General features: G+C 37.4%; 1 protein-coding gene across 3 annotated transcripts; it reads right to left on the bottom strand.

Moving 5' to 3' along the window:
* Positions 1 to 202: 202 nt before the first annotated feature.
* On the bottom strand, positions 203 to 13,381 carry e2f8 (E2F transcription factor 8). 3 transcript variants are annotated; one of them, XM_028793859.2, is made up of 13 exons: positions 13,122 to 13,381; positions 9,968 to 10,234; positions 8,240 to 8,396; positions 7,816 to 8,136; positions 7,014 to 7,175; positions 6,198 to 6,335; positions 5,860 to 6,072; positions 5,712 to 5,781; positions 4,418 to 4,934; positions 2,758 to 3,039; positions 2,371 to 2,506; positions 1,916 to 2,256; positions 203 to 1,244 (listed from the first exon to the last, which is right to left on the bottom strand). In XM_028793859.2, the coding sequence occupies exons 2-13, from the start codon at positions 10,229 to 10,231 to the stop codon at positions 1,071 to 1,073; spliced, it is 2,775 nt and encodes a 924-aa protein (XP_028649692.1). In that variant the 5' UTR covers positions 10,232 to 10,234; positions 13,122 to 13,381; the 3' UTR covers positions 203 to 1,070. The 3 variants fall into 3 exon arrangements, with proteins under 3 accessions (XP_028649692.1, XP_051778396.1, XP_028649691.1); XM_051922436.1 differs by lacking the exon at positions 13,122 to 13,381 and adding an exon at positions 10,590 to 10,854; XM_028793858.2 differs by lacking the exon at positions 13,122 to 13,381 and adding an exon at positions 11,981 to 12,894 and having other exon boundaries at positions 204 to 1,244.
* Between the last annotated feature and the right edge of the window lie 2,988 nt (positions 13,382 to 16,369).

Genomic DNA, 16,369 nt, shown 5'->3' with positions numbered 1-16,369 from the left:
GATGGTTTGCTGTGTGATCCTGATGAGCAGCCACAACTAAAGGGGTGCAATAAAAATGAATGGACAGTTTTAAGAGGTACTTAAACCCACAGTTCTGAATTTGTCAATGGAAGTGCATGCTATTAGCAAATGAATTTATAAATACTAATCAGTGTGAATCTTATTCTAGCCGATTAAAAGAACAAAATGATAAACACAAATATATATATATATAAAAAAAATTGTATTTTCCCCAAATAATGAACACCTGTGATAAATTAATGAAAATACAAAGAGCTGGACCAGGCTAATCAAGAAAATACTTTACATAAATACATTTTGTACAGCAACATCAAAAGTTTACATGAAAAAAATATAATTGTGCAATGTTTTACAGTTAAATAGCTACAGATTTGTAAAAAGTTACAATACTTATGGCTCTTTTCATAAATGTTTATTTAATACACAGTATAAATCAAGCCTCCATTGCCAAAGCAATGAATTACTGGAGGTAAATTAATTACTCTATAGTGTACCAAAAAGGATTACCAACAGCAAGAGAACGTCTGAGTAATCCTTGGAGCTCACGGCTTTGCTCACTACACAGATGTATGTAGGTATCTAAAGGGTACAATTAAACACTGTTGCATGCTTTTGTTTTAACTTCCAAGAACATATCCAATTATAAAATGTGTTTTTAGTTGCAACATTCTGGAAATATTCTTAAAACATTACTCGAAAATGGCAAAATTACTAATAAAAACTAAAAACTACATAGCCTCTGAAAAAGTTCTTCGCTGAAATAAATTAAGTTTGTCAATTAATTCATTTTTTAAAATGTATATTATCTCTCGGAGGATGGCACTTTAAAGTCATTTTGTAATAGTGTACTTTACAAGTTTTTTTAAATAGATTGTATAAATCACTTTGGAGCTCAGTTTGCTCTCCAGTTCTATAAGGCACAGCTCCAAGTTCAAATTATCTCAACAAAAAAGTGTGAAACACTGCGGCTCAGGAAGATGACAAACAGAAGGTATTTAGTGAGCAAGCAAGCACAAGTCTGCTGCTACTGCCACTAACTAACTAACTAACTATCTATCTTCAGAACTAACTTCAAGTTTCCTTTGTGGTACATAAGAAGGCCGAGATATCCGAGGGACAGAAGAACTCACGGTTGCGAGCTGACATGCTGCAGAAACTGGCGTGTGAAAAAAGGTTTCCTTCTGTAAGGATGGCATTCCTTTAGGTGCTGCCAGCACTGGAGACTGTAAAGAAAACAGAATGCTATTAGTTAAACTTTAATAAAGGATGAAAAATGCTTTTAAAGTAGGATAGTTGTGCTTTCACCAAATCCAGGAAGGCTTTTCATGTACTCCAACAGTCTTCACAGTTGACGTTAATGGGAATAATCCTAATGTTAATATTTATTTCTTAGTAATATTGGAGCACAGAACTTTATAACAAAGCTTACAACTAAATCCTATTTCTGGAAATGTATGATACAGATTAGGATTTGATGTATTAGTATAGCAGTCCATCCAATAAAATTAACTAAACATTCACAATATCACTTTCCAGGGCAAGAAGCTCTTTCAGATATTCTTTGTAAATTACAACCTAGATTAAATAAACACAGAGTAAAACTGAATAATTCAAAACATAAGGACTCAAGCCAAGGTGGAGTCTATCCTGCCATGCATAAGGCAGGCACTACTCTACATGCGACACCAGCTCATTGTATCGCACACTCACACCAACCCTCATGCAGAATTAGTCAAATTACACCAATCTTAGACATCTCACGGCTACTCAAACTCAATATTCTTAGTCTTGTGATTTTAAATAAATGTATGACCGTAATTCAAACAAACACTAAACCATGAAGGTAACACAGACAGCTAAAAACTAAAAGATCTCAAAGACATTCAATCCTTACCTGCTGTAAACTCAATAATGTAACAGGCTGCGCAGAAATCTGATGCTGAATAGGTACAGGAGACACTGGCTTAACAAAGATCATCCCTCCTTGCTGAAAACCAAAATGATTTGGAATAGGGCTCACATGCTCTACAGGTGCCTGAATTCCCGGGGAAATTAATCCTAAATTCTGTAGTGTGAAGTTTAGTATAGCTGGACTAGGACTATTAAGGTGATGGTTTGAAGCCATGGATGGGCTAGACTGGTTCATTCGTGGAAATGAAGAAACAGAGGCTTTAGATAAAGCAGCACCAATTGGAGAAGTAAATCTGGGACAATCCGGAGACACTGATGCCATTCCTGCACAGATAAAGGATAAGATGATTTTAGTTTTTTTCTATAAAACTATTCAGTAAAATGAATCTGTGGTAAGACTCAAAACCTCAAATCTGTGGTAAGACTCAAAACAAATACCTGTAGTTGGTGATGAGAAAGCTCCGGGGTATACAACTGAATTGTGTTCAGCTTTTCTTTCTGGATCTAAATCTCCTGAACAACCAAGGACTGACTGTGATGTTAAAGGAATAAGATAGCCAGTAGGTATTAATGTCTATATTTAAAAAAAAAAAAAAAAAAAAAAAGAATTTTAGTTAATACTGATGAAGCAGTGTTTCATTGTAATAGTAGTATTCTCACATGTAAAGAATACAGTGAAATATTTACTTGCCTGTCCAACCAACATTCAACACGTCACCAGTCTCCATTTAATGTAACATAGAGAGTATGTAATGTACTGTCTAAGCAGCTTAATATCATCAAAAAACAAAATTAGTAAAGAAACCGTATAGCTGTAGCACTTACTTCAGCCTGAAGGTGGGCAGGAATTGTGAATGCTGGTATTGAGAGAGTTCTCAGAGGAGTAAGCCCTGCTTCAGCTATGCTGCCTTTCTCTTCATTAGCCAGTAAATATTCCACACTTTTTCCAGCATTCCCTGAAAAATTGTCCTTCACTTCTGGAGTATTAATAAATTCTGGCTCTAAATGCAGAGCTCTAGAAGTAGGCCTGTTTGTTACAAGACCTTTATGTAATGCAGGATTCTTTTGGTAAGTGTTGTGTTGCTGCTTTTCAGTAGATGACATATCCTGGGAGAAGAGGAGATGTGAAAAATGATATATAAATGACGACTTCTTACAGGAGCAACCAAAAAAATTCCTTCAATCTAATAGATCAATCAAAACCACCATAATGATATTTCCCCGGATTTAATTCTACAGCCAGCAGCCATTCCACCTGCACTTCAGAACATGTAATGCACCTGAATCTAAGCATGTTTGGATGGCAGACCAACCAGGAAAGTTTGGGTTGCTGTTGGAAGAGGTGTTGGCGAGGCCACCTGGCTGTGCTTGTCGTGTAGTCTGTGTGTGAATCTTTATAGATACATGAACACTGTGCTGTAAAAAGTGGTGCAGTCTAATGTGAAGTGCTTTAAGTAGCAAGAAAATTACATAAATGTAATAAATTACTACTACAGTACTTCCATTTTTTTTTTTTTAAAAAACCACAGGAAAGGAAGTAAAAGAATTAGGTGGACAATTGCAGGACACATTCATGTACACACAAACACACACCCACACACACACAGGCCACACAGCAGTAGACAAAGACCCTAACATGCTGGTCTCAGAGGTTGAACAAAAATAAAAGCCATTGGCAATGGTGCAAATACAACTGTGGATAATGCAGCAGCCCTTTCAATAATCACTTGTGTTTTACCCTTTTGTGACAATGCACAATACAAGTCATCAACCACAAAAAAAAACTCTGCATAGTATTTCCTTTGATGACAACACTGGCCAGTATTGGATGCCATACTGTAAGAAAATGAATGGCTTGAAGCACTCAAGACTGTATTCATCTTGTGGTGTTTGCAGACATCCTGCAGTTAAAACAATACAAACTAGGCAACACTTAACTATGGTTTCAGTCTTCCACCCAGTGATGTTGACGATGAAAGGGCTGTGTCATATTTAAGAATTAGTAATCGGACTTGCTGCTAAGCATTCTTTTAGCAAAAGTCATTTTACAGTATACGTATATGTGCTATTGTTATGTACAAGAGTACTGTGCACAAGGGGAAAAAAAACATTTTTGAAAAAACACTTGCACATTTGCACACTTTTTAAACCTCCAATTAAATCGACCAACTAATCAATTAACAAAATGGTCAGCTAAAGCCCTATTTCACATAATTATGATTTTTCAATCTACTTTCATTTTATGAACAGCTGGTCTGCAGTATGAAGGTACATTTAGACCATCTTGCAAGTGTCAGTCAGAAAATAGGAACCAGCCCTACATGGGATACCACATCAGGGCACACTTGCTCACTATTCACAGCAAGAAAATATACAATAAAAACTAATTAATCCAACAGTTTTTTATATGCAAGAACAAACCACATTATCCTAAGACAGATTTCATCTTTCATTACTACTTAAAATAAACATTTCATATAATTACCCTATAAGCTGCTGATGTTTGAATTTGAACTTTGGCTCGTTTTGGAGAACTATCTTCTGGACTCTTCTCAGCAAGAACACGTTTTAAATTTTTTTCTGGCGTGCCAATGTTTTGAAACTGATTTGCACCTTCTGTGTTGATTTCTTTTTCATTGGCAGGTGAAGCAGATGTCATGGTTCCACTACATCTGTGAGATGGACTTTCAGAATTTGACAAGATTTCTCCAAATGTCATTGATCGCACAGCTAAGCTAGATGGATTGGCCATTGGCCGTACTGATGGAGCATGAAAATAGATGGCATAAGGGCCATTGTTATGGCTTTGAGGTAACAACATTGGAATAAGAGAAGACTGGGCTATAGGTAATGCAGTTTTTAGCTGAAAAGAGTCTGTTGGTGAAGCTATTGTACCACGGAATTCGGACGTTAACACTGGCTTCACTGTACCTATCCCGTTGTTTCCTTTTGTCTGTAGCTGATGTTCTACATTTTGTACATCCAATTTTTGCTTGTCAGACCTAAAAATAGAGGGGAAAAAAAAAAGTCCATATTAACAAATAAGATCTTTGAACAATCAATACAAAAAAAAAAAATCACTACAAACATAGTACACTATTTTAATGTGGTGCAGTATTGGATTCTGTTTTTAACCAGTTTAACTTCTAAACCATGAATATTAAAGTAGTTTATTAAAACACATTACAGTTTTAACAATAGTGACCTATTTCTCAATTCTTAACCCTTACAGAGATGGTATTTTCTACATCTACAAGCACTAATGTTTTCAATATCTTTAATAGCACTATAGTAACCTGCATACAATAAAAATATAAAAAACGGAAAGGTAAGCACTCTTAGGACGTTTACTTATTCAATTAAATAATCACAAAGAAATATATGGAATCAAAATTTGATATTGGAATAATAAATAATTAATAAATTCTAGTTTTAAAATTAAATAGTTTTCATGGTATGCTGCATCTAAACAAAATGAAAAGCACTAGCACTAATGCTGGCAAAACACATAACATTTCCATAGTTACATTTTAAAATGTTTGCATTTTACTCTGAAAAGAAATCAAGTCCACGTACAAGCGGTATATACTTTTATGCAACAGGAACATCAGATTTCTACATTTCATAGCACATTTAAAGCTGTCAGTGTTTTGTGGACTTGATAAGTACTTATTAATAAGTTACAAAAGAATCGTCTTGTATTACAATTCGTACACTTAAGATAGCAAAGTATAAAATTTAAATAAAAAAAGTTGAAACATTAAATGAAATCAAAATACTTTGTGTATTCTTCAAGTTGAGATTTGCAGACTAAGGGTATTTGGCCAGTGCTGTTCTCTGATGAACATCCTACAAGAAAGAAAAACAAATTGGTTATAAAATGACATCAGAAATAAAGAGTAAAGGCTAAACGTTTGCAGTACTCACTGCAGGTTTTCTTCAAAGGTGTGCTGGGTGCAGAATTTATTTTTCTTCTGTCATCATCAATACTTTTGGCCAATTTAATAAGAGATGGATGTCGAGTAAAGGATTGCTTAGCATTGGAATCAGGAAAAAGATTTTTAGTGCAATTCTCAATTGAGGATCGAGAATTTAAAGGAGTTGGGTTAACAGAGGTAGTAGCGATCAGAGGATTTGAATCTGCAAAAAAACAAAAACACAGACACTTTATTTTTAAACCAGGTTTGTCCTATTTAGTAGTAATCACTGCTACAAAATAAAAATAATGAAATGTACAGTGTTCCCTTTGTATTTTCAAAACATACCCTGTAAACTGGGGAAAGTCTCTGGTCCTGTCCACTTAAATGCTGGCTTCCGTCCCCTCTCCTCTGTAACATGGACCTTTTTTATCAGCTGAAGGCTACTTAATACATTAGCAATGTCATACAGTCTTCTGATTTTAGCTAAAAAGAAGCACATTTTTAAAGTCAATCATCTTTCTTGACAAATAAAAAAAACTTGCTTTGATAAAATTAAAAGCTTTAAATTGTATAATGTCACAGTGATCAACACTACCATCTCACAGTTTCAAGAAAAATGTTTTTTTATTCACAGCATGGTTTGGTTTTTCTCCCACATACCAAGACATAAAGGTTTGAGTTTTAAATGGGTTACCCCATATACAGTATGTGAGGGTGGCCAGAATGTCACCGTGTTTATCTTTATTTCCCATTTGCCAAGATCGACAGAAATTCATTAAACAAGACAAGGGTATGCCTCAAATTTAAAAAACAATAAAAAAGCACAATACTAAAGAGCCCAGTCAACTTTTTACTTGCATGTTTGAATAGCATGCAATACGTCACCACTCTTTAGTGCCAGGATAAACAAAACATTAAAAAAAACAAAAAAACAGCTTAACTGCATTTTAGTTAATGGCTAGGTTTACTAATACTAATATAGTTTCTTTCCCAGTAAACATAAAATATGTATAACTGGCTCTTTAAAATTGTGTTACTTTGAAAAGAAGAGAACACAAAACTAAAAGATCAGAAAAACAAGAAAACACACCTTTTATGTATAGTACAAAATCCAATAACAAACAGCAGTGATCATGGTTAACAGTTAGAAAGGTCACTTACTTTTAAATTTACTCTTATCTAAATCCACCACCTGATCTTCCCCAATAAGAATTTTGGCTGCAACTTCTAAGCTTACAATACGAGGCGTCGACACCAGAAAGAGCATTACAAATTTCTGACTCATGACTCTCAAGGATTTGTCCTTCCTGCCATTTACAGAAGCTAAAAAGAAAGATTATACAGTTAACAGAAGCCACAAACTGACCGATATTTACAATTAACATCAAACCAAACAGGCTAAAGGCAGATTTTAATTCGATTACGATGTCCACACCACTCCAGTTGCAGAGTAGCTAGCCATTTTACAGAACTTGGATTCAAGTTCATCTTCCAGCTATGGTGCCTCCTATATGCAATTTGCATATTTTTGTTTCCTCCAACAGTACAAAGATGTGCAGTTATGACAGCTATAAAAGAATGGATGTGTGCGTGGGAATGTACCCTGATGGAAAGGTACCCCACATAGATTGGCTATGTATCAAATGTACTGGGGAAAATTCTAGCCTCCTACTATTCAGCCCAGAATAAGCAGGGTAAGAAAATTTATTCATGGGCCATTTTTTGTATAAACAGAATTAAGTTTCTCTTTTATGTTTGAAGATTGTATTTATGTTGCAATTCTTTTTTACACTATATTTTTCACCCATCTGTAGAGCACTGAGCTTATCAGTGGAAACATGTTCAACAACAAACTGAATTAAATTTGAAAAATGGTACCCCAATTATATTTCCACAATTAAATTGTTCCAACGCACTTAAGGATTATATAAACAGTGTTTAACACGGGGAGAGTTTTACTCACCTGCTTTAAATTCCATTCCAGGAAGTTCTACAAAACACATCTCTTTATGTCCAAAATCACTCTCGTTCCGTTTAGTTTTATGGGACACCTTGTTTTCTTTTTCTTCATTATCAGACTCAAATTCTTTCTCAAAATCTTTCTGTTTTATCTGCTGCATTTGTTCTGCATATTGATGCTCCTCGCCAACCTTCTTCAAGGCTGCTAGAGTTTCAATCAAGTTACAACGCCCATGCCAGGTGTAACGGTTTTTAGCAAGCCGGCTCACCATATGCAAACTTTCAAGTACATTTACAATATCATAGATTCGTCTTCTTTCTACACCTGTAAGAGACCAAAAATAACTAAATATAATAAAATGACAAAAGACATTGTGTTCCTTTTAGAAATGGATTTATATAAAGATATAACAATAGAAGCAACTTACTTAGCTCTCCTGCTACTTCATCAAGGCAAATATTGTTATTTAGTGCAGGGTTGGGATAATCAGGGTAGCGTGCAAGGAATTTATGACAGAGCAAACCTAAACTCTTTTCTTTTCTACTTGGCTGAAGTTTATCTGGATCATCTTCCATCAGGTTTTCCTAAATAAAGGTAAAAATCAAATAAAACTAATACTTCAAATGTCAAAACCTATTTTCAGAAAATTGAAAATACAGTATCTAAAATAAAATAACTATATAATGCTAATATAACACTGATAATGCTTTAACATTAACCATATACTGTACCTACATAACTGAAAAATCTGCATTCATGAAACAGCTTAATAAGACACACACTGTTTAATACATGGAAAAATAACTGCAACAGCTTCACTGGCATTACAACCATTATGATTTGCTTTCTAACTAAAATTTTACTACACCTCCAGGCTGGAAACGTTAAAACAAACAGATCATACTGATCTTTAAACTCTTATACATTCATTGTTATCTCCATGTTTAGCAGAAAGCACTCTCACTGCTGAAACTGTATGCCACTGAAGTCCAGTTTCAAATTGGACTTGAAATCGTGCAACGCACAGTTAGAGGACAAACAGACTCAAGTAATGCAATCAAGTGCAAACAATAAGAGTTGAAAAACCTGGGCAAATAAATCTAAGAATGTAGACAAATTAAACAAGATAAAAGGCAGAGGGGTCAACCGAAGGACAAAGTGAAAACTTGTAGTGCAAGAGATCCAAAACACAGGAAAGAAGAAAGCAAAATCTAGCACAAAGGAGACAGATTATCAGTCATACATGTCTCTTCATGAATAATTTTTTTTGTAACATGAATGATGCATGGCTGCAAAGTACCTAGCTTACCATGCTAAAGTTAGTGATTATAATGCCTATTTTTCCAGTGAACAAAATACTGTAAAGCACCTTGAACAATGGAAAGGTGCTGATAAATTACTGTAAGTCACTAAACCTCAGAAAGTAAACTGAAATTTGGCATGATGTATGAAACAGTATTTTTGACATGACAATGTTGCTCCACTGTGACAAGAGTCTACACTGTCTTTGGAAACACTCAATTACACATCATTTATTTCTATTTGTATAAAAAGGTGTATGACATGGATCAAACTCCTCTACAAACAATAAAATTACAATTATAACATGCACACCCAATAAAAAGTTTGAACCCCCATGCTGGAAACATTTATTCCTCAGCCATATGTGAATCTGTCTATCTTTTTTTTTCCTAACTGGCTTATACAGAGCCGTGCTGTGAGCAAACTAAGCCTATCCCCAGCAAGCATCTTGCGCAAGGACAGGGCACCAGCCCAGTGCAATGTGAAATCACACAAACACACAGGTGTCCATTTAACAAAGCCAATTCACCCAGCCTGTAAGGCTTCAGACGGCGGGAGGAGGCCAGCGCACCCACAGGGATCTGACACCGACAAAGGGAGAACATGGGATGTGAACCCCGGTACCTTGTTACAAGGCAGCAGAAATATTAAAGTGACTCATTGTATCATATGATCCCAAATTATACAAAAAATTAAGTCCAATGTTTCTTAGATTCAAATAAATGTTGTAGGCCATACAAAAAACAAACATGAAAAAAAAACAGCCAATGCATAGCATTTATCACATCCCAGTAAGAAACTTACAATTCCAACATAAAGATTATACACTCAAGGTAAAATTTCAAAAAGATACCTGTGAAACATCTATGGAACCTGCAACTTCCCGATCATCTGTACCCAGTTCCATTTCCCTGTTTCTGATCTCTGGGCTTGCTGCACTGATGAGCATTTTGAGATTTGCTGTGGGAGTCCATGGTTCACAAACAAGAGATTCTTTTCCTTTTGTGGGTGTTGTCAAAGAATTCATATCTTGATTGATTTCTCCAGATACTAAAAGCGAAGAAGATATCTTCAGGGGAGTTCTTTCTGCCCTTGAATGCGGCTCTAAAAATACCATTTCCTGTGTGAAAAAGTTTAACAAAATTATTAACGATCATAGGGCAGCTTTTAAACAAACTAAATCATGAAAAGTAGCAAAGCAGGACGGGACAATCTGGGGAGGTCAATGGTCTCTCTCAAACTCTGAACCTGCGGTTTGTTTAAAATCGTAGGGTGCTTCACTTCACAAAAAATGGACAATGGTAAAATTTTAAAAATAAGGTGCAGCATTGCACAACACTGTTCAATAATATAGGATACCCATATCACGACTGAATAATTATCCATTTTCTGAATCACCTTACTACAAAGGAATAATCGTAATTCAGCATAGAGGAGGAACTGTGCTTCCTTTAATGAATTCCAAAGAGCATTACCTTTTCATTTGCACTGCACTGGCCTATGGGATGCGATGTGCTGTCCTGTTTTTCACTGAAACTCTCCAAACTAAGTACTGTAGTAGTCATTTTATTTTACCTGTAAAGTAAAAAAGCTAATTGCTGGAAAATGCATTTGAAGTACTGTTATTTACCTGTAAAACGTATTACAAATAGCCTTCAACTATGCAATCTTTATGGATTACGACAAAATAAAAATCAATTCCTCCTTTACATTCACGCATTTTGTCTTTATGTACACTAAACAAACAAGTGAAATTCAAGTAATACAAATATTTTACTATTTTTATCACACTGATAGCTCTTAGTCAGCAATTACTGACTAATCTACTAAGCGTTTGCATATCGATTGAAAAACAGGCAAACTAGAAAATACATCGGCAAACATATTTTTAACGTGGGTTTAGAAGATACGATTTGCAACTTGAAGAAATCAAACTAATCAAAATGAAGGGTGTGCCATATAAATACACAGAATTAGATTTGAGAGAGTCCGCTCGCGAACCCCAAGAATATACGGTCAACTAAGGAGGAGTCCATCAAACACACAGAGCCGGCGCCCATTGGGGCGTGGGAACCAATGAAGAAGGAGCAGGAATTGCGCTCTAAACAAATGAGGCTGTCCCGCGTAGGTAACCCCGTGTTCGAAATATTGGCGCGTAATCCACAATTCACAACAAAATGTCAAAGCGAATACCTGATCGTTTAGTGAAAACTGGTGACTCGTAAGTTTACACGCGATCAACGCTATGGAATGGCAGCTCCTGTGGGTGTTATTTTTAATTAAATTATACACCTTTCCTTACTCGATCCGGCTGTTCACTGGCATGTAATGGCACGTTATACGTACTGTAGGAATGTGAAAGTTTTGCTTTATACAGCTATTTTACTAGAGAACGGACACTTGAGCGGCGTTGAATTAAGACGAGCGGTGTTTGAAGTCTGCAACTTGTGAGCAATTTTAAACAGCCGCCGCCATGCAAGCTGTCTGTGTGAGAGAGAGAGCGCGCGCGCTGTAGGGTGGGCAGTCGCGACTTCAGACTCACTGCCACATTTAACTCTACCCTTTTATCGGGTTAAATAAATCGTTCCACTCTCCGAAGTACATTACAAGAATAAAACACCAATTATATTTAAAAGTGCGAACAAAACATATAACGTGGTTTTTCAGACGAGTCAAACGCATGCGTGACGTCAATACAAAGTTAGAATTAAACTCACGCTTGCTGAGACGGATGCTGTATTATAATTTAAGTTACAAACTTGCTTAAGTAAACAAAAAACTATAATCAGGAACAAATACACCTCAATATAGTATTTCCTAGGCCCACTGCGGGACACAAATATTGTTAAACATATAAGCAACTTACCCACTGTAACTGCGGAACTCCTTAGAATACCTCCAAAGGATCGGTGTCCTTTTCACTAGTCAGACCTCTCACGATCTCCACCGTTCAGAAAAACCAAACACAATCGATCCTCAACAGGAACACAAAATGCGCCCGTTTTCTCATACTAGAGACGGCTTATCGATAAATTCTGTAATAGGCAGACGAACCCCGGAGACATACGAAAAAGTCTTGTTGAAATATACACCATTATATATTTTATCGGCGTTTAAAAGTTACCGTCAAGAAATAGTATTAATATCATCCCGCTTGTTGGATGACTATAACTAATCGATAAACTCGCTTGCTTAATCCGGCGGAACTCAAGAAAGTGTTTAAATTTTGGTAAGTAAAAGGATAGCTCCCGCCTTACGTAATTCATTCTGCGCGCGCTGCGCTCCGCCTCTAGACACCGACCAATTCGACCAACAACCGCGAGTGCAGCCAACCAATTAGAGTCGACGAGGAACTTAAACGGATGGAGGGGGTAGTGATTCAAACCCGATTGATCAACCCTACGGACTCCCCCAGCAACCTTTTCTTTTGTATCAAATTAAACCTTTCTCCTCCTTATCAATTAATCGTTTGCTTTTCAGATTGATAAGCTGAAAGTTATTTTGTAAAGTGGATGGCACATGCTGTAAACAAATGGTTTAAAAAGGTACAAATTAACCACTTTCCTATTGCCCCCAAACTTTCATAATGGTCGACAAAAGGTTTAAAAATCTGTATCATCCATTTCTCCAACCTCTTGATGGACAATGTTTTCTATAATGTAACTGCGCACGTACAACACACAAACAGTAATACTTTTGGCTATGATTTAACATTTTCAAACTTTCTCTATACTGCGTTTATAGGGTCATTATTGCTACGTGTGCTCGGATTCAGCGGGTTGGGAAATGGATGGATGGATGGATTTTATAAATTAAATTTATCAACAGTATCAGTCATCCTGTAATCAACATTATGGAACCTTTTTTTCACTTCCCCATCACTCTAACTGTAAAATATTATTCGAAATTACAAATGGCATAATGCCTTTCTAAAACAATAGTATATCATTATACAGTCATAATTCAGGCTTCTAAAGCTACACAATGGCAGCAGGTTTAACACTCACGCCGTCAGTGCCGATGGTTGGGTTTAAACACAGTCTTCGTGGACTTTGCACGTTCTTTCCTTATTCGAGTCGGTCCTCCTGTCCCAAAAGCCCATGACTCATTCGGGACTGGTTAACGTGGGACCATAAATTATCCCAAGTATACGTGAATGGGAGCTGCGTTGTACTGGCGTCCCGTCCAGGTCTGGTGCCTGCCTCGCGCTCCATTCTGTGTTAAAACTTGGACTTGGCGCATATTCCAGATCCTATTAAAAACTGAAAGGATAACCGCTTTACGTTGGGTCCACGGAGGTTCCCCCAATTTCTGCATATAATATACCCTTTTTATGCATGCTGCAGCATGACAAAATGGCATGGCCTTTCCTTAAGTCGTACATGACTAAACAATTATCTCCGCCTGGGGACTTCTGCATACATCACCAATTAATCCTTTATACTATTTGGGGGCCTTCTGCTTCACAGCTTCAGAAACTACTCCAGAGTTGTTAGTTTATCTCGGCACCGACTATCAAGCACGAAATACTGAAGCATGCCATGTTTCCCCTTTGCAGTTTGTCCTTTCAGCCTCCACCGTTTCATCGTGTAACCATGGCGAACAGTGCATCGTTTCACGTCAGTACGTTTCGAGTATCTGAGTCGTATTTTCTATGAAGCGTAATCAGAATTCCTTAAATTGCCCAGATTTTCAGGCCTTCTGCCTACAAAACTTTTAAAGCCAAAATGGACGGGCTCGTGACGTAACGCGGAGGGCAAGGCTTATAAATAGGCGTGGTTTAAGAAAGTCTTCGTTTTGTCACGTGCACAGAATATTGCGAAATTCTTCCTTATCTGTGAGAACAATGTAATGCAACCACCTCGATTGTCTCTGGCGTCATGATAAATACAGGATTCGATTTTAATTAATACGGATGTTAAATCGCCTCACGTGACGTACCCCTAATATTGAGTAAGATGGTCTGGGAGAACTTCAGGGACATATGAATGACTGCGCAATAAAGGCAGGGGCTACCCCACATGTAAAGATGTAATGTGCCAAAAAGTGTAAACCCCTATTCAACAAAGGGCCCTAAATGAGATTCTGTGTGGTTCCTCATTTTCCTCCATATATGGACTCTTCTATACACAAGTGAGGTCAGTGTTACTGCAGGGACACAACTACAGCTCTATATTCATAAATTGATGATATGGTAGGATAAGATTATATGTAACATTTTTTAAACAGGCATATTACAGAATTAACTGTTTTACACTTTTTCAGCTATAGGTTATGGCACCCCACAGGCTATTCCAAGTCTTGCAGCCTATACAAGTGCATATACTCATTCTGTTGAGTCTTACCCTTTAACCCATTAAGGGATATCTTGGGGGGCTGGGGGTTTGTGGACATTGAGAAGGCAAAATGGTTTCATCATCTGATCTTCTATAGAACAGGTACAGATTTCTTAAGTGTAGAGAAACATTGGTTCTTATAGGACCAACTGTCTTCTCTGCCATACCATATAAATACTGTGGAGGTTCATTTATAGGCAGTGTCAGTGCTGGGTTATTTTACACCCTAGGCCAAGCTTATTTAGTGGGCCAACCGAATGTTCGTTAGCTAACCCTTGTGGCTGGGTTTTTCCCCTTAATGGTGGCGCCGGCCCTGGCTATAGGATATTCTTTGTTTTATCACAAAGCACTATATGTAAGTATAACATCCTATTTAAACTGAAACAATGATTGGAAACTGTATATATTTTAATAATCAGGTTTGGGTGACATGGTGGTGTGACATTTAGTGCTGCTGCCTCAAAGATCCACAACTGGTCTGTACTGTATAGGACTTTTCATGATCTACCAATGTCTTTGTAGATGTTTCTCAGGGTATGCATGTATGGTTCATTGATGACTATGTGTTTTTTAGTAGGCATCAAGCACAATGGACTGACACCCTGTCCAGGGATGGTTACTGCTGGGCACACAATGCTTCCAGTATAGGTTCCAGTCCTCCAAGATTATGAATTGGACTTAGCAGTGTAGGAGGAGAATGGGCACCCCGGGTGAGACGAAGAGAAATACATTACCTGGACAGAAGGCCAGTGTGACCATGCAGACCAATTTTATACCGGCCGGTATAAAATAATGGACAGACTAGCTGAATCCGGGAGTCGGGAGCATTCAATCCCCCATACATCAGGTGGCAGTCGTCATCACATGGGAACCCAGTTGGGACACCCACAGGGGTGCTTGGGATAAGAAGTCTGTAAGGGCAGCCTTGTCGGGGTCCCAACATTCCCATAGAGGGTGCTGTTGGTGGAAGACCTCTCTACTTTTACTATAACCCAGAAGTGTTTCCCAGAAGACGTGGTATGGCCCTGGAAAGCATTGCCGCGTCAGAGTCGGGAGGCAGCATGCAAAACTAAACTGGAGTATGGAAGGAGAAAGATTTAGTGGTTCATTGTGATTATAACTGTATATGTGGCTGATTGTTGGAAGAGGTCTGTGAGAAGGTGCTTAAGAAGGAATAAACCCCCTTGTTTTATTCATATAATGTGTGCTGTACTACTGTGTCTGTGGTTTGGCGCTCTCTGGTGCCCCTTGTGGTTACAGCAGGTAAGAGAATATTATGGTAATAGAATTTCCTACAGAATACATACACATATCTAATGCAGTTCAGGGTTCTGGGCTTTGCAGCCTTCATCGGCAGCACTAGGAGCTAGGTAAGAACCAGCCTCAATCAGGGCAGCAGCCAATTTCAGGGCACACATGCACATACAAACTCATGTGATCCAGTTACAGACATTGATTACCTAATATCTACATTCCTCAAAAGTGTAAAAATTGAGAAGAAAATCAAGTAGACACTCAGAGAGGCAAGTAGCTCTGATACTGAGAACTATAACCCTCTGTTTTGTGGCACCTCCTTTCATTTGTGTCCTTGGCCCAAAACAGTAAATCATACAAAAGACAGCATATGCATTCATCCAATCATCCATCCGTATTTCATTCCTCAGTGACATTTATCCTGGCAGTTACAGCAGGGAACATCTCTGTGTACACTCACTCAGGCCACTTGAGATTCACAGTTCAGCTTAATTGTATTCCTGTGGACTATGGGAAGACATGTTCACTGACACAGGGGAAACATCACAATTTAACACAGAAAGCATGAAACAACGTGATGAACTCATGGAAGCATCAGGGTTGCAGTTATTTCCTCTGTTTGTTTTTTTTTTGTGTGGTTTGCTCTCTCAGCAAAGTCTTTTTGG

Source organism: Erpetoichthys calabaricus, chromosome 2, assembly GCF_900747795.2.
Source record: "Erpetoichthys calabaricus chromosome 2, fErpCal1.3, whole genome shotgun sequence".
NCBI classification, from domain to species: Eukaryota; Metazoa; Chordata; class Cladistia; order Polypteriformes; family Polypteridae; genus Erpetoichthys; species Erpetoichthys calabaricus.
Note: the sequence above shows the minus strand (reverse complement) of the source record. Positions and strands in the feature narration are given on the sequence as shown.

Coding starts and splice junctions, on each gene's coding strand:
- e2f8 (XM_051922436.1), bottom strand. CDS start 10,679: ATGACTACTACAGTACTTAGTTTGGAGAGTTTCAGTGAAAAACAGGAC. Junction 8,397..9,967: donor GTTCCATAGATGTTTCACAG/GTATCTTTTTGA, acceptor ACCTTTATTTAG/GAAAACCTGATGGAAGATGA. Junction 1,245..1,915: donor CATTATTGAGTTTACAGCAG/GTAAGGATTGAA, acceptor TTTTCTTTACAG/TCTCCAGTGCTGGCAGCACC.